The sequence below is a fragment of the Citrus sinensis genome, chromosome 9 (genome assembly GCF_022201045.2).
Source record: "Citrus sinensis cultivar Valencia sweet orange chromosome 9, DVS_A1.0, whole genome shotgun sequence".
NCBI lineage: Eukaryota > Viridiplantae > Streptophyta > Magnoliopsida > Sapindales > Rutaceae > Citrus > Citrus sinensis.
Genome location: NC_068564.1, coordinates 24,384,382 through 24,402,792, shown reverse-complemented (window position 1 = coordinate 24,402,792; position 18,411 = coordinate 24,384,382). Strand labels below are relative to the sequence as shown.

At 33.6% G+C, this 18,411-nt stretch overlaps 1 protein-coding gene across 7 annotated transcripts; it reads left to right on the top strand.

Annotated features, from left to right (window-relative positions):
* Nucleotides 1–8,595: 8,595 nt before the first annotated feature.
* LOC102618940 (calcium-dependent protein kinase 32-like) lies at nt 8,596–16,767 on the top strand. Of its 7 annotated transcripts, XR_008051534.1 has the most exons (7): nt 8,596–8,787; nt 15,086–15,209; nt 15,303–15,463; nt 15,553–15,752; nt 15,834–15,949; nt 16,031–16,150; nt 16,499–16,767. XR_008051534.1 is itself a non-coding variant. In XM_052433110.1 (4 exons), exons 1-4 carry the CDS (start codon nt 15,386–15,388, stop codon nt 16,070–16,072), a joined length of 336 nt encoding a protein of 111 aa, XP_052289070.1. In that variant the 5' UTR covers nt 15,064–15,385; the 3' UTR covers nt 16,073–16,310. The 7 variants fall into 7 exon arrangements, 1 of the variants encoding a protein (XP_052289070.1); XR_008051533.1 differs by having other exon boundaries at nt 8,599–8,787; nt 15,086–15,463; XR_008051535.1 differs by lacking the exon at nt 8,596–8,787 and having other exon boundaries at nt 15,064–15,209.
* The last annotated feature ends 1,644 nt before the right edge of the window (nt 16,768–18,411 follow it).

The window sequence follows — 18,411 nt, the reverse complement described above, 5'->3', positions numbered from 1 at the left end:
TAACTTATTTAAAGCAATTTGATAAATTTTACTCACACACAAACACTCAATAATAACTATCCTACTCAATTTAATAAGGGTAAAAGAGGAAAAAAATAAATAAATAAAAGTGGGTGTAATCCTCAAATAGCTGAGGATATTTCTCCTTTATTTCATCATCTCACTCCCAAGTGGCTTCCTTTGCAGTATGATCCTTCTCCTCAGAACTTGTTCTTTCCTATCCAATATCTCCATTGGTTGTTCCTCATATGACATATCATTCGCAATTTGGATAGGTTGGTAATCCAATACATGAGAAGGATCAACCATGTACTTCCTCAATACTGACACATGAAATACACTACAAGAGCAGCTTCTGTTTTTGCACAATTTGAGATCTTTAAAGCATCCCAATTGTGATGACTCTAATAAATCCACACTTAGAAATGTTCTAGGAGTTCATAGGATTTAGAATCACCAAATTCCGTTTGGAAATGAGAGAGATAATGAAGAAACATGAATGCTCGTTCATAATCAACCATTCCACCAAATAAAGCACCATCATCTTTTCAATAATTGCACCAAACATTATCATGAACTAGACCCATCCACTAAACCATTCTTTATTTAATGTGATTTTTTTCACTTTAATAATTTATTTAATCAAATTAATTTTGAATAAATAAATAGCTAAATTAATTAATTTTGTATTTAATTAATTAATGCCATTTTGATCAAATCAAGTGGTTAATTGTGGGCTTCCTTTGTGACATATTCTTATGCCTTTTCCTAATCCATATTAGGTCCAATAAAAGCCTAAAACTCTAAACCCAAAATTGGTCTAGAAGTCCATAATCATTTATGAACCAAAACATGTCCAATATGGTCATTTTACTTACTCGATATTGCACATAATATTTAATTAAGGATTTATGAAATTTATTTTGTTTCTTAAACTATTCATGGAACATCTAAATTTCTATCTCAAATCATATTTAAGGTATATATATCCATTCTTAATGAATTGTAATATAAATACCGATTTTCCTAAAATTAGGAAATTTAACTTCTCATTTACTAGTAACTCATTTTTCATTTCTATTAGGTGTGTAACCTTTTAGGTTCTTTGTTATAAGGTAGTAGAATTATTTTAATGATAACTCTTTATTCATTAAATGATGCTAAACTCTTTAGTCATCAATTATAACTTTTCTAATGACCTTAAGATGCATTGCTAATACGCTTTACTAATAATTATCTTAAGGTTTCTACAAGTCATGAGTGACACTTAACAGTATTTCACAACCACCCAAATAACAAGAATTGCTAGATCTATAGAACCTATTTAATTGTTTCTCTATGTCCTGGTCTCTTCATCATCTATGTCCAGAGAAAAACATGGCTTATGGTTTAGGGTGTTAAGCATTTATACTTTATCTCAAAAATAAATCTAAATGAACTTGGCATGAAAAATATAATTTGAACTCCTTCAAATATATTTCATCTTGGCCAAGGATTTCTCATGTCAATTCATATTATCTTTCAGGGACATCCTTTTTATATATTACGAAGTGATGAATTCCATATTGGCCATACACTTGTCTCCATACATAACCAACCATGACAACTATTGCTAGATCTCTTCCTTGATTAGGAATCAATCATTATGCTTTCACATATCAGAGATGTCTATGTACAAGACATATGTGATGCCTCAAGTCTAAAAACCATTATTAAATATAGTGTCTATCATAATGTATAATAAGTCATTAACACTCAAAACCATGTGACTTATTATATTTGGTCAAGTTCAGTAAACTCGTTTTTGCAACAAGTACCTATGTGTTTGACTTGACATCTCATGTCAATGATATGAAATTCACTATCCATTTTAGTATCACATACCATAAATGAGTCATACACATACTAGTGTTTATAGGAATTTATGACGTCCAATCATAAATTCACCACTAGGAACTATTTTAAAAGTATAGTACAAAGAATACACGTTTCGTATTTTCAACAAACTCGAGAATGTGTTCATTAACTATTTTACTTCTTGGAATATATTCATTAAATTAATTTATGAATGTTGGCAACTTTGCCATTTTATAAATATCAAAATGCTATTCAAATACAATAATTCTCTAAAAGCAAACATCATTTGATTGGTCTTCAGGCCATATTACTGACAGTATGTTGCATAGTTAACGTGAAAAGTTGCAAGTTGCATGTTTTACGTTAACTGTTGCATATTAGACGTCATTGTTGCATGTTTGACGTTAGATATAGCATGTCTTGAATGAAGCCAAAAATGAAGAATATTCTGTTATGACCCAACCCAAATATGGCAAGATATTGTCTGCTTTAGGCCTTAACAAGACCTAAATGATTTTGTTCCTACGGCGCCCATACAAAATGCGTCATGAAATTAAAGAGTGGATCACCCCTTATAAACCCAGCATCTCTCCAGTGCTTTGTTGATATGGGATTCGCCTAAGGTGTTACATACACCACTTTATGGACTCAGTGTCCTCGTTGAGACTCGCCCCACCATCGCTGAAGAGGACACACAGAGCGACTCTGATACCATTTGTCATGACCCAACCCAAACTTGGTAAGATATTGTCCACTTTGGACCTTAACAAGACCCACACAGTTTTGTTCCTGCGGCACCCATACACTTAAAAACGCGTCTTGCTAGTTAAGGTGTGGATCACTCCTTATAAACCCAGTATTTCTCCCGTGCTTTACCAATGTGAGATTCACTTAGGGTGTTACATATTCAAGAATATTCTTGCCTGTTTCATGTTTGACATCAACGTTTCATGTTATGCGTGGTATGTTGCATTTTTGACATGAAATGTTGCAGGTTGCATGTTTTACATCAGTTGTTGCATATTTGACGTCAGATGTTGCATGTTTGACTCAAATGTTGCATGTCTTGGATAAAGCTAAAAAATAAGGAATATTCATGAATATTCTTGTCCATTTCATATTTAACGTCAACATCGCATGTTTTTACGTGATATATTGCATGTTTGATGTGAAATGTTGCATGTTGCATGTTTTATGTCAACTGTTGCATATTTGATGTCAGATTTTCCATATCTTGAATAAAGCCAAAAATAGAGAATATTCTCAAATACTCTTGTCCGTTTCATGTTTGACATGAAATATTACATGTTGACGTGGTTCTCATATTTAACCTCAGTCATTACATATTTTACCTCAGTTGTTACATGTTTCACGTAACTTAATTACATGTAAATTGCATGTTATATGTTTCACGTCAGTTGTTGCATATTTGACATTAGTTATTGCATGTTTCACGTCAAACATCGTATGTCTTGAATAAAGCTAAAAAATAGAAAATATTCCTGCCCGTTTCATGTTTGACGTCTATTTTGCATGTTTTATGTGAGATGTTGCATATTTCGCATCAAATGTTGCATGTCTTGACAATGAACTCTTACCATCATGAAAAATAAGCAAAAGTGGGTATTTAAATCAAACCTGATAGAATGCAACAAAAGCAAGAAAGCTGTCGATAGAAGCCAGAGCCAAATTGGGTACAAGCAAGCGAGGTACCAATTAAAGATGCTTCATTCAAGAAGAGAAAAGCTACCAGAATGATAAAAGTAGAAGAAATACAGCAATAAACAGAATATTGGGTGAAGCTGCAACAATAGTTTCAATCACTTAACAGTACCAGCAAACTTATAGTAGACTTTAAGAACTAGATGTTTAAGCCACAGTCAACGGGGACGTACCCATGAGGATAAAGGCACAAGCGTGAGACCAGCAAAGCCACCCATCCTTACTTTGTACAGCTGAAAACGTCGAATGAAAAAGGAGGCAACGATGTTAGCGACAGAAACAACTAGACCGGAAGCAAACGACTCAAGATGACAACAACAAGTTGATGGATTGGATTGTGTGAGCGAGATGTGGCTTCGATTTTATTTGATTTGTCAAGAAGTTGAAGAGAGAAATTTGTGATTTTTGAGAGAGATGCAAGAGATCGGGCGCAATTGAAACACCTAAATTTTGTTTTGCAACCTTGGGGAATCGGTTGCTTCGGTTGCTCATTTGTACCTTTTTTTTAATTTCTTTTCAATGTCAACCGTTTGATTTATTTTACATGAATTCAATGACTGCATTTACAAGCCGGCACAATGCCGGGTAGAGATGGCAAAATCCCGGGCCGGGTCCGGGTATTGCATGATCGGACCCTGCCCGGATACAATCGGTCCGGGTCCGAGTCCGGGCCGAGTTTTAATCCGGGTACCCGAATTTTATATTTTTTAATATTTTATGTGTATATATTTTTTATTTTTTGGTAATTTTATAAGTTTTAAATTTATTTCAATAAAATTTGACATGAAAATATAAACATTAAGTGTTTAAAACTTTATATATGTATAATAAATGAGTCAAATAAATATAAAATATTTAAAATAATATATATTTTATAATTTTTTTAATAAAATTCAGATTCCGAATTTATCAAGTGATGCTCAAGATCGACCCAGCTTTATATCCAGTCAGCAATACCCAGGTACAATCCGAATCCAGACCGAACAGATATTTTTACCACCTCTAATGCCGGGCCTCAATGCCCGACATTGTAGCTTTAGCCACTTATGATGCTTTATTTTTAAAAATCGAATCAAAGCAAAATCTGATAGAGAAAAGGGCTTGCTGAACGTACTCGTGTCTGATGGATAATCAAAGCTCTGCCACATAGTTAAACCAACAGAGTTTTTTTGTCGTTTTTCAGGAATCATTACGCTTAAGATTCTCATTTGCGTTTGCTGAGTGAACAAAAGTAATACCCCACCCCACAGAGCTTTTTCAATTAATACAACATGGAAATTATTTGAGAATTATATTATGCAATAATCACTATTAATGCAATTTCAAACATCCCCTCTCCCAAGAAACTATGTTGCAAGTTGCAACTGTTGCAACATATCACTGAGTTTTGTCTTTTTTTAATTAATTACACGGCACTATTTATATTTTATGAAAAATTAAATAGACACTAAAAGTTAAAGATTTTTATATATAAATCCTTTTTTTTTAGATAAAATGACTTTTGAAAAAAATTTGAACTATTATTATTATTATTATTATATATTAATGTCATTATTATTATATTAATATTATTATTATCATTAAAATTTGATAATTTATTATTTTAATTATTATTTATTATTATTACTGTCATTAATTATTATAAAAATTTATTAATTTTATTTTTTTAATTGTTACGATTACTTTAATTAAGTCATTATTATTATTATTTACTAATTTTATTATTTTTATTAATGTCATTATTTTTATTACTATTATTAAAATATGTTAACTTTATTATTTTAATTATTATTAATTATCGTTATTATTTTATTAATATCAATATTATTGAAATTTATTAATTTATTAATTTTAATTATTATATTATTATTAATGTCATCAACATCATTATTATTATTCAACTTTATAGATTTTTTTGTTTTAAGTAATACTATTGTCATTATTATTATTTTGCCTTAATTGAGCATTAAATATATTTTAATTTTATTATAATAAAAATATAAAAATAAATTATACTATAATATTATTATATTATATTATATTTATATATAAATAATTAATATAAAAATAATAATTTAATATAATTAATAATAAATTTAAATAATGTTAGTTTAATATTAATATAAAATTAATGCAGTACAGTGTACTACCAATTACCAAATGTTGTACAATATTATTATAATATATTGTTAACATAATATAATATAGTACAATACACCTACATTAAATAATGCAATACAATATAATATAATACAGTGTGCCTAATAGACCCTTAACTCTTTGGGTTTAGAAGGATGTAGAGAAAGTAAATATAATCGTGGAATAATCTTTTGCAATGGTTGATTAGCCATCATAAAAAAGTTTAGGCTGACACAATAAAAATTAAGCAACTGCCCTACATTTAAAAGAGTATTTGAAACTAATAAATTTACTATTCAATTATTTTTAATCAAGAATAAATAATAAATTATCATTACAACAAGATTCACAAGCTCAAATATCTAAAAAAAAAGGATAATTCTCAAGAAACATAACACTCAAATGCTTTTGAAATATTCTTTTAAAAAAATAAACTAACTTTCTTTTATATTATTCTTTGTTTATCTTTCTATGACTTTGTTGGGCTACATTTAAAAATTTAAAAATTAAAATGGCTCCCTTAAATTTCAAGAATAATATTGGTATTTTATGAAATACAAGTTATACAACCCAAGAGAGGGGGGGGTGAATTGAGTTTTTAAAACTTAAACTATGCAAATCACATAACAATTCAATCTAATACCTTAATGGAATTGAAAACAATAAATTCAATAAATCACAATAATTAAAAGAGTAAGGGAAGAGAAAACAAACACAATCATTTTTATGTGGTTCGGCAATTCCCGCCTACGTCCACGCCTCTAAGCACACCGGGCTTGAGGATTTCATTATCCAAGCCTCCCAATGCTTCAAATGCTTACAATTGACTTTCAAGATGTCAATGAACCTTTACAACAAGAGATGATCCACAATCTCTTAACCAAAGTATTTCTCACACTTATACACTCACAAATTTGATGAGGAAATGAAGATTACAGCAAAAACTCTCTTAAAGAGTAGATATACAAATTAAAGCACAAATATAATTCAAAGTATGATTATTTTACGAAATGAGAGCTCAATATATGTTATGTGCTTTTTTTTTTTACTTGCAAAGAGATCTTGAAAATGAATTGGATTTGAGTTTATATAGTTTGAGCCCAAAAACTAGCCGTTATGTGTTTTCTGATGATAACCGGCTTGCCGCTTTCGGAATCCGATTAGCCACATTTATGTTACCGTTACAGCAAATATTTGAATTTTAAAACATCCGGCATGCCGCTTTTGGAATCCGGTTAGCCACTTTTATTCTAGTGAGCTACTGCCCAAAATTTGGTCTACCGCTTGTCAAATCCGATTAGCCACTTGCTACAGTGACTGCTACAGTAATTATTTTTTAAAATTATAGTTTTACCTCAAAACTTTATAGAACTGCATTATGGCCTAAAAAAGTTGTGAATCTTTTCAAATAGGTCCAATTTCATAATTTCTAAATAATGGCTTGTTATTCCCAAAACTTTTTAAAATTATGATATGGCCCAAAATATGTGAAATTATAGTATGGCCCAATATATTTAAATATTTTCAAATAGACTCAAATCTAAAATTTAAAACAATATTTATTGAAATTAAAGATGGCAAAAATCTTTCATTTTAGTCCATATCTTAAAAAACAACTAATTTCATAAAATCATTCTCTTGTTATAAAAGCACAATGTATAAATTTTTGTTTATTCAAAACATGTGGTTTGTTATCATCAAAATCAATATTTATAGCCCTATAGGCTAGCAGTTTATAGGTAAATTAACATATTGTATGTACAAACAAACTAACATGTCAACTAATGTTAAAAAAAGTAATAAAAAAGTAAAGTTTTGTAATATTAAAATAATAAAGTTTTACATCTAACACTTTTTACATGTTTCTTATTTTGAAATTTCACCTTTTTTATTTTATAATTTTTTGAAGTATTGCATGGTTAATAACCTATAATCTTAATAAATATTTAGTTTATTTATTTTGTATTAAATATATACTATATAACAAAAAAATTATTTACATTTATAAATTTTCATGTGTTTAAAAATTTTTTATGTGATATTGCATTATTATCTTTACACCATCAATTATTTTTATGATCAAATTAGGTCAATGGATCAAACTTTAAAAAATTTAAAACAGCAGGAGTTGAAAAAGTAAATATTTAAAAACTTTTAGCTTCTATGATTTTGTAATAAATAGTAAGAATTTAAGTGTTAATAACCAATTGAACACATCTCGTTGAACACTTTAGGCATTAGATTTATTGGCTGAATCAGAAAATGACAAAGTTTAGGGTACCATGCAACTATTGCAAGGTAGGCGGACCCCTCTCTTGGGGTACCATGCTCTTATTCTATGTCTATATTTTATCCTATATCTGAAGACTAAAGTGGTTAGAATTAACAAGATGTTTTCTGTGTGGGTTCCTCCATTTTACAATATGTTTGTTTTTGATTCATTGAGTGTTCACACATCTCTTTGGTCAATAATGGTAGTGGCATCTTTTTTAATTTTTCTGGAAGCTTTTGTGAAGTCGGGGAGTAGGGACATCTACGGTTTCTGTTCAACTTTCCAAAGGCCCCCATAGGCCCTAGTAGAAGATATGGTTCGGTTTGATTATTCAAAATCAACAATTACTCAAAAACCAACATGATAATTTTATTTCTACAAACACTTGAATTTCGTATATATTTAGGTCGTTGTAGTTTAAAAATTACAGTATTAAAGTGTAATTTGGACGTTAAGATAATTTAATTTCTGTCATGACCCAACCCAGACCTGGCAAGATATTGTCCGTTTTGGGCCTTAACAAGGCCCGCACGGATTTGTTCTTGGGGCGCCCATACACTCCAAAACGTGTCTTTCCAATTAAAGTGTGGATCACCTCTTATAAACCCAGCATCTCTTCCGTGCTTTGCCGATGTGGGATTCGGCTAGGGTGTTACAATTTCACACTTGTGTGATAAAAAAAATATAACAATTTTCTTGTTTGCATGTTGTTTCTTGTCGTTTATGTGAATCCATTATGCCGTGATTTCGATTGTGTTTTCATAATTTCAAGCTTTGATTTGTTCGCGCTATTTAAGGTTAGCTTGTGTGATTTCGATGTTCTTGTTTGTATTGGTTTTTAATTTTCAAGCTTTGCTAGAGTTAGGTTTTGATGATTCTTGTTTTGTAAAAATTGTTCAAATTTCTGGGTGTTTGTTCAAATTTTCAAGCTTTGTTCAATTTATTTTACTTTCCAGATGCGTATTTCGATCTCCTCAGTCAGCTCGCTGCCGCTTCTTAATTCCGTCGACAATCCATCATCGGAGTTTTACTGTAGATGCCCGCAGAACACCATCCCCGCACTACGTCTTTGCTGCCTGCACCCTGAACTTGTTCATCTTTGCCATATAAATCTAGGCTGCAGCCTCCTGACTCCATTGATGAATCCTTCACTGGAGCTTCATCGGTGAAGCATTTACCTAAGAATCAGAATAATATGTCATTAAAGGACACTAATGAAGATGATAGTGTTGTGCACATTGTGATGGAGTTATGTGAGGGAGGAGAGTTGTTTGATACGATCGTCACCAGGGGGCATTACACTGAGCGAGCTGCTGCGTTTTGTGTTTGGCATTGCTGCGAAATTTGATGTTTACAGCCTTAAATTGAATTGACAGTGCATGCCATTCAATTTATTTTTATCAGTTTGTAGTTAAATTGGTTAAGATATGAAATTTATAGTTAGTGACTCAGGCTTTGGACAAATGTTAAAATCAAAACCTATTTGGATTTGGGATGTTTTCCTTTTTCTCCCCATACGCTTCTACTTTTTGGATTCTTTCCTCAAGTATGCTATTTCCGAGTGTTTTTATTTAGAGAGATGGATGATATTTGTCTAAAATTTTAAATTTAAGTTCCCTTATCAAATGGACATCGGGAAGGTTTCACTTAGTTTATTCCTTTTTTTTTTTGCTCGCTTTCTTTATTTGGTACTAAGCTTGCCAGTGTTTTTTTTTTTTTGGCGCTGTTTAATTGATTCTTATTTCATTCAGTCTCAGATGTTAGTGACTTAAAATTTCTTATGATCTATGCAGATGCCCAAGAATTTGTTTGTTTATTCTGAAATTGGTTACTTCTTAGGGATTAGATGTTTTATCTCTGTGCATCTTACCATGTACTGAGCCACCTATGACAATTCTCTCTCTCATCGATTCTTTGTATATTTATTTTTTGATCAACTTGTAGACTCTGTTTCTTGTGTTAATTCTATGATTTTCAGAAGTTATGCTCATGTTTTTAGTGACCTCATTCTTCTAACCTGCATTTCTGTTAAGATTTTAAGTCTAAACCACAGCAAGACTCACGAATCTTGGTAAGTAGAAACACCAAGAACACAATCGAATCAAGAAAAACCAGAACAAAGAAGCTAAACCAGAGACAAAACAAAAGACACAGACCAGCAAACTTAGAAGGAAAATTTACTCATTATTATTGATCAAGAACTAACCCAATCACATGTGATTTACAGAAGATTATGCACAGATCACAATGAAACAGATTCTATGCAAAATGATGAACAAATGAAGACGATATTAGCACAGTATGAGGCACCATTCGTCAGCCTCTGTTTTATATCAGTGTGCTGGGCTTCGTTATAACAGATTATAACGAATTCATGCCACGTCAGCGGAAGATATCAAATAGACCCCATCAACTGAAGTCAATCTGCACAACAGCTCTCTACTTTTCCAGTTTCTTCATTTAAGTCCATATACACATATCTTCACAATCTCCACCTTGCAGTTGATTCAGTTGATCCCTTCAATAATACAGCACCTAAAAACCTTCATTCAACTACAATTCATCTTCTTGAATTTAGTTAGATTTGGGCATGATGCCCATTAGATTCACACAGAACTCAAATTTTGTAGTGGGAAGTGATTTTGTTAGAGCATCAGCTGGATTCACACTGGTATGGATCTTGGACACAACCACTGTACCCTTTCCAACTTCATCTCTGATAAACTGGAGCTTCACATCAATGTGCTTGGTTCTTTCATGATACATTTGATTCTTCACCAAGTGTATGGCACTTTGGTTATCACAAAAAACCTGAACAGTTTTCTGACTTAACCATAGCTCATTAAGCAAGCCCCTCAGCCACATGGCCTCTTTTACTGCCTCTGTAGTTGCAATGAACTCAGCTTCAGTTGAGGATAAAGCAACAACAGACTGAAGAGATGACTTCCAGCTGATCAGGCAACTATTTAACACAAACATATATCCTGATGTAGACTTTCTTTTGTCAAGATCTCCAGCAAAGTCAGAGTCTACAAACCCCATGACTTCAATTTTGTCACTCTTAGTCTTCCTATACAGCAAACCACAAGTAGAAGAACCCTTTAAATACCTCATTATCCATTTGACAGCATTCCAGTGAACCTTGCCTGGACAACTGAGATATCTGCTGACAACACTTACTGCATAAGCTATGTCTGACCTGGTGCATACCATTGCATACATCAAGCTCCCCACAGCCTGTGCATATGGGAATTCATTCATCTGAGACTCATCTTCTGATGTTGGAGCTGCTGACAACTTGAATTGTGGACCAAGTGGAGTCTGAACAGGTTTACAGTCTTGCATCTCAAACCTCTCCAGAACTTTCTTGATATATTTCTCTTGACTCAAGAATAAAGTGCCAGCAGATCTATCTCTGATAATGTCCATCCCAAGGATTCTTTTGGCATTGCCAAGATCCTTCATTTCAAACTCAGCCTTTAACAGATTCTTTAACCTCTCTATCTCTGACTTGTATTTGCTTGCAATTAACATATCGTCAACATACAGAAGCAAATAAGCAACTCCACCTTGATCTGATCCACCAAAGTAAACACAGCTGTCATATCTGCTTCTGTGATAGCCCTTTGAGACCATAAAATCATCAAACCTTCTGTACCACTGTCGAGGGGATTGCTTGAGTCCATACAAGGACTTATGCAGCAAACAAACATAATCCTCCTTTCCTTTACACTCAAATCCTTCAGGCTGTGCCATCAATATTTGTTCTTCAAGATTACCATGAAGGAAAGCTGTTTTTACATCCATCTGCTCCAGCTCCAAGTCAAGTAAAGCTACCATGGCTAATAAGATTCTTATTGAACTGTGCTTCACTACAGGAGAAAAAATTTCATTGAAATCTACACCTTCCCTCTGTGTAAAACCCCTAGCCACTAGCCTTGCTTTATATTTAGGAGGTTCAACATCTGGAATTCCTTCCTTCCTCTTGAAAATCCACTTACAGCTGATCAACCTCTTGTTTCCTGGATTTGGTATAAGTGTCCAGGTCTGATTTCTTTGAAGTGACTCCATTTCATCTTGCATTGCCTCAAGCCACTTGTCACAGTGCACACTTTCCATGGCTTCAGAGAAGTTAGCAGGCTCTTCAATTGTCACTTCATCAGCACACAATAGTGCATAGGCAATTAAGTCAGCATAGCCATACCTCACTGGTGCTCTGACTTCCCTTCTAACTCTATCTCTAGCTAACTGATAGTTTTGTAAGTCAGCTTGTGGCAATTCTGATACCTCATGTTCCTCACTTTCAGCTGTGGCCCTCTCATCATCAGAAGCTGCTTCTTTTTCACTGCTTTTATCAGTCAATAGCTCCACCTTAACCTTGGAAGTTTCAGATCCAGATCGTTTGTTAGCTGCTGGATTGTCTTGCAGTCCAGCATCATGTTCTGTACTTTCTTTCAGCAATACAGATTCATGAAACACAACATCCCTGCTGACTATGCATTTCCCTTGATCCTTACACCAGATTTTGTACCCCTTAACCCCATCAGGATATCCAACAAAGACTCCTTTCAAGGCCCTTGCTTCCAGCTTGCCTTGATTGATGTGGAGATAAGCAGGGCACCCAAAAACTCTGAGATTTTGGTAGTTTGCTGGTTTTCCATTCCACAATTCTTCTGGTGTTTTGAAGCCAATTGCAGAAGATGGGCTTCTGTTAACTAAATAACTTGCTGTATTGACAGCTTCTGCCCAAAAACTCCTTGGAAGCTTTGAATTTATCAGCATACATCTGGTTTTATCCACCAAGGTCCTGTTCATCCTCTCAGCCAAGCCATTCTGCTGGGGGGTGAACCTCACTGTTTTGTGCCTCTTTATGCCATGTTTTTGGCAATATTCTTCAAATACTTTGCTACAAAATTCCAAGCCATTATCAGTCCTCAAGCATTTCAGCTTGAAGCCAGACTGATTTTCTACCAATGATTTACAGACCTTGAATTTTTCCAAAGCTTGATCTTTGGTCTTGAGTATGTAGATCCATACTTTCCTTGAGTAATCATCAATAAGTGACATGAAATATCTGCCACCACTCAAGGAAGGGACCTGAGCAGGCCCCCAAAGGTCAGTATGTGCATAGTCCAAAACTTGTTTAGACATATGCTCTCCTTTGTTAAACTTGGACCTGTGTGATTTGCCAAAAATACAGTTTTCACAAAACTCCAGTTGCTGGATTCTATCCCCACCAAGTAGACCTTGTTTACTAAGCTCTTGCAGCCCCTTGATACTCATATGACCAAGCCTAAGGTGCCATAACTTGGTTCTATCTTCCTCAGAAACAGCAGAAACTCCCTCTTGAACAGGCACTGATGAGCCTTGCAATACATATAGGCCATTCTCTTTAACCCCCTTCATTACTATCTCAGTCCCCTTTCTTATCTCTAAACCACCAATTCTTGATTTAAAGAAGTACCCTAGGCTGTCTAGCATGCCTAAAGAGATTAAATTTCTCTTTAGCCTAGGAGCATGCCTCACCTCATGTAGAGATCTTATAGTTCCATCAAACATCTTGATCTTTACAGAACCAATACCAACAATATTACACACATTATTGTTTCCCATTAAGACTCTACCACCATCAACAGCTTCATATTTGTAAAATAGGGTTTTTTCAGGACATAAATGAAAAGAGCACCCAGAGTCTATGACCCACTGACCTTTTGTATTGCTGTTTGAGGCCACAAGTAAATCAGCACTTTGATATCCATCAGAACCATCATCAGAGGCTACTGCTGCATCTCCTGACTTTTCTTGACTTTCTTTCTTCTTCTTCTCAAAGCAATCCCTTATGTAATGCCCCTCCTTTCTGCAGTAGAAGCACTTTCTTTTCTTTTTCTTCTTGTCTGCAGTTTCTTGGTTCTTTCCATGCCCTTTTCCTTGATTTTTGTTCTTCTGATCTTTCTTCTTTTCTGTTCTTGCCATCAGCCCCTCACCATTACTTGTTTCAAGCTCACAGTTCTTCTGAATCTCCTTTGAGCTGAGGGATGCTTTGACATCTTCAAGAGTCAAAGTGGTCCTCCCATAGAGCATTGTATCTACAAAACCTTCATAAGACTTTGGTAGAGAGCTCAGCAGGAAGAATGCCTTGTCTTCATCACAGATTTTTACATTTTCCACCCCTTCAAGATCAAGAATGATCTTGTTAAAAGTGTCAATGTGATCTTGTATTGTAACCCCTTCTCTCATTGAGAATGTGTACAACCTTTTCTTCAAGAACAATCTATGAGCCAGGGATTTCTTCATACACAGGGTTTCAACCTTGTTCCAAATTCCTAAGGCTGTCTTCTCTTCAGAGATCTCTCTCAAGATTGAGTCACCAAGACTCAAAATCAGAGTGCTATGAGCTCGATTCTGTATTTGTCTCCTTTTGTCATCAATCCCAGAACCTGTAGAGGCCTCTGGATCTTCTTCGTCCAGGGCAGATTCAAGCCCTTGATGCACAAGGAGAGCTTTCATTTTCAGCTTCCAAAGCGAGAAATCACCACCAATGGTGAATTTTTCGATTTCATGCCTTGGAAGAGACATGGCTGAAATTCACCAGGCTCTGATACCACTTGTTAAGATTTTAAGTCTAAACCACAGCAAGACTCACGAATCTTGGTAAGTAGAAACACCAAGAACACAATCGAATCAAGAAAAACCAGAACAAAGAAGCTAAACCAGAGACAAAACAAAAGACACAGACCAGCAAACTTAGAAGGAAAATTTACTCATTATTATTGATCAAGAACTAACCCAATCACAGGTGATTTACAGAAGATTATGCACAGATCACAATGAAACAGATTCTATGCAAAATGATGAACAAATGAAGACGATATTAGCACAGTATGAGGCACCATTCGTCAGCCTCTGTTTTATATCAGTGTGCTGGGCTTCGTTATAACAGATTATAACGAATTCATGCCACGTCAGCGGAAGATATCAAATAGACCCCATCAACTGAAGTCAATTTGCACAACAGCTCTCTACTTTTCCATTTTCTTCATTTAAGTCCATATACACATATCTTCACAATTTCCTTATATGATTTTTCCACTGCAGGTGTGGCACAAGCATGGAGTCATATATCGTGATCTCAAGCCAGAAAATTTTCTATTTGCTAATAAGAAGGAAAGTTCTCCCTTAAAGGCAATTGATTTTGGGTTGTTGGTCTTCTTTAGGCCTAGTAATGTGCTATATAATTAGCAATTGCATGTCCCTGCCTGCTATTTATTCTTTTCACCTTCATTCCTTTATCTTCTACTGTTCTTACCTGAAGGTTTCTCTTTCCTACGGGGGAGCAATTCAAGGAGATAGTTGGAAGTCCATATTACATGGCGCCAGAGGTTTTAAAGCGCAATTATGGACGAGAAGTTTATGTCTGGAATACTGGAGTTATCCTATATATTTTGCTTTGTGGTGTCCTACCTTTTTGGGCAGGTCAATATCTTTATTTATACATTTGAGTTCTATTGGGGTTAGGCTTTCTTTCTATTATTATAATTACTTTTTCATTTTACATTTGTTAGGGTTGTCAATGAGTGCTTTGAGAGTTGGAAGAATAGTCTGAGTACCTTTTAAGCATCTCACTTTATTATTGTTGGTGTTTAACACATATATATTTTTAAGAGGGACCCTTGGCCCAAAGTTTTTGAAAATGCAAAGAACCTTGTGAAAAAGTTGCTTAATCATGACCCAAAGCAGAGGCTTACAGCTGAGGAAGTACTAGGTAATGTTCAATAATGTTAATTCAATGGGTTATATACACACTGAAGTTTAATCAAGTAACAGTTCATCCTCGTGCATGCAGAGCATCCTTGGTTACAAAATGCCAAAAAGGCTCCAAATGTTTCACTAGGTGAGACCGTGAAAGCAAGGCTTAAACAATTTTCTGTAATGAACAAGCTTAAAAAAAGAGCTCTACAGGTAATAATTTTGATTCTTCTACATTATTTGCTGCTTTTCTGTAAATGAGATGGAAGCTTACTGGACATTTATATCTGCAAGTTGTGGCTGAGTTTTTGTCTGTGGAGGAAGTGGCTGGTTTAAAGGAGGCATTTGAGATGATGAACACTAACAAGAGAGGCAAGATAAACCTTGAGGAGCTAAGGCTTGGGTTGCTAAAAGGTGGCCAAAATATTCCTGAAGCAGATCTTCAAATCCTCATGGATGCTATAAGCATTATATGTTTGTTATCTTACTTTTTGGTTTGTTAAACTAGTTGTGACTAACAGATTGCTCATTCTATACTGGAAATATTCAAGAATCTTAAAAATTTTATGGGAAACACTGGCAATTAACAATTTTCTTTAAACAAAGGAAAAATGGAGAAAAGATCTGTAGTTGGTAAATGAGGCAAGTGTATGAATGAGTTGGGGTAAACAGATTTCTATATTTGAAGCATGTTGCATTAAATTTTCGAATCTGACTTTTTTAACTGTTTCAAGTGAATGACTGAAACCTTGAATTTTACAGGCCGATGTTGATGGTGACGGAAGTTTGAATTATGGAGAGTTTGTCGCAGTTTCTGTTCACCTTAAAAAGATGGCCAATGATGAACATCTGCATAAAGCTTTTTCATTCTTTGATCGAAATCAGAGTGGTTTCATAGAGACTGAAGAGCTGCAAAATGCCTTAAATGATGAAGTTGACACCAGTAGTGAAAATGTTATCAATGCTATTATGCATGATGTTGATACGGACAAGATTAGTGTCCAGTATATGAATTCAAAAGTTCATGTTCAGTGAAAGTGACTCTTAACCCAACCGAGTAAATTGTCAAATTAACAATATTTTTGCTCAATGTCCACAAGAACTATACTTTTTTGCTAATTAAGACTAAAATTGGTTGAAGCTCATCTCTCAATACCTCAATTGAAGTACTCTATTTTCTTTTTTCCCCCCCAAGCGTCACACTCACTAGTTATTTGGCTTTTTATGAGTTTAATATTAAATTGTCAAATTGGTTGCCTCAAAATTGATTGATACTTTCAGTTTCTCCTGTAAATTGTAGGCTTTTTATGAGTTTAATTTAGTTATTTGGCTTTTATGTTTTAGTGTTGTAGTTCTAAACAATGTAATAAGTTTTTAGATTATTCAATGTATTGCCGCTAGAAGAGAGTATTGCTTCTGGAAGTCTTACTGTTGGAATACTTCCATTAATCTTTGGAAGTTTTGTTGGGGAACTTGACTCGTGGCCGGAATTTGAATTACTTTTCTTGGAATTTAATTAGAATTTAACTATTGTTTTATATTTTGGCATTCTTTTTTTTTTTTAATTTGGGATGTTTTATTATGTATTGGTGGTAATGACATTGATACTAGATGTATTTATTTTGAAATTAATTTGTTGGATTGAATGGATGTTAATTAATATTATTTTTTATTTTTTGACAATATTCATTTTTATTAATTAATTAAATTTGTAAACATGAATTCACAAATAAATTATAATCACAATATATATATTTTTAAAAAAATTAACTTTATGACAGGAAATACACATCATAAAGTCTGTCATAAAAAAATTTCCACCAAAATTGAATAATAAATTTACAAATGAGAATTTAATTTTCCACCAAAAATTTATAAAAATAGAGCAAAAATTTAAATAAATTCAAATTTAATTTAATTATTTTTTAGCATTAAAATATTGTGTGACGGATATATGACTGTAAAATACCATCAAGAATTCATGACGGAAAATATTTTGTCATAAATAAATGACAGACATAAATGATGGATGAACTGTCTGTCATGCACCACCTTTTATGACGGTTATTTCCCGTCGCCTATTTTTTTGTAGTGAAAAGAGGAGATTCTGAGCAAATGTCGAACATTTGATTTCTTTCTAACTAAAGCACCTAAAGCGGGATCATATAGCTATCGAGCATCTATCACTGAAAGTGTTAAGCAATTCATTGAAGAATCTTCAGCCTGTATATTTTGCGGGAAGAACTGAATTTTTCGTAATTCTCACATATAAAAAAGCCGACTGTTGAGGATAAGGTAAATTAACAATCTCATTTGAAAGCATTGAGACAATTTCCAACATGGTTGGTCTATCTGTCGCATTCTCTCGAAAACAAAAAAGATCAACGTTACTGTATCTCTTCAGTATCGGATATGAAGCTTCAGTTTGCAACATGGGATCCATCAAGTCCCATAAACTACCATCATTCCACAAATTCCATACTTGAAGTAGAACAAAACATTCAAACTCTGACTGAATAAGCTAGCTCCCAAGTTGATTCTATTGATGTATGAAACTCTTTACTTTTCCTGTTAATAATTAAACTTTGTTCCTCTAGGATTACCACTAGATTAATCTTAAAATATTCAAAGCATGCAAAAAAAAGAAGTAAGAAATCTTGTCACTTACATAGCCT

Excerpts from the sequence above, each read along its gene's own strand:
- LOC102618940 (XM_052433110.1), top strand. The coding sequence starts at position 15,386 with ATGGACGAGAAGTTTATGTCTGGAATACTGGAGTTATCCTATATATTT. Across the intron at positions 15,464-15,652 it reads TGTCCTACCTTTTTGGGCAG|AGGGACCCTTGGCCCAAAGT; the intron begins GTCAATATCTTT and ends TATATTTTTAAG. Across the intron at positions 15,753-15,833 it reads TACAGCTGAGGAAGTACTAG|AGCATCCTTGGTTACAAAAT; the intron begins GTAATGTTCAAT and ends TCGTGCATGCAG.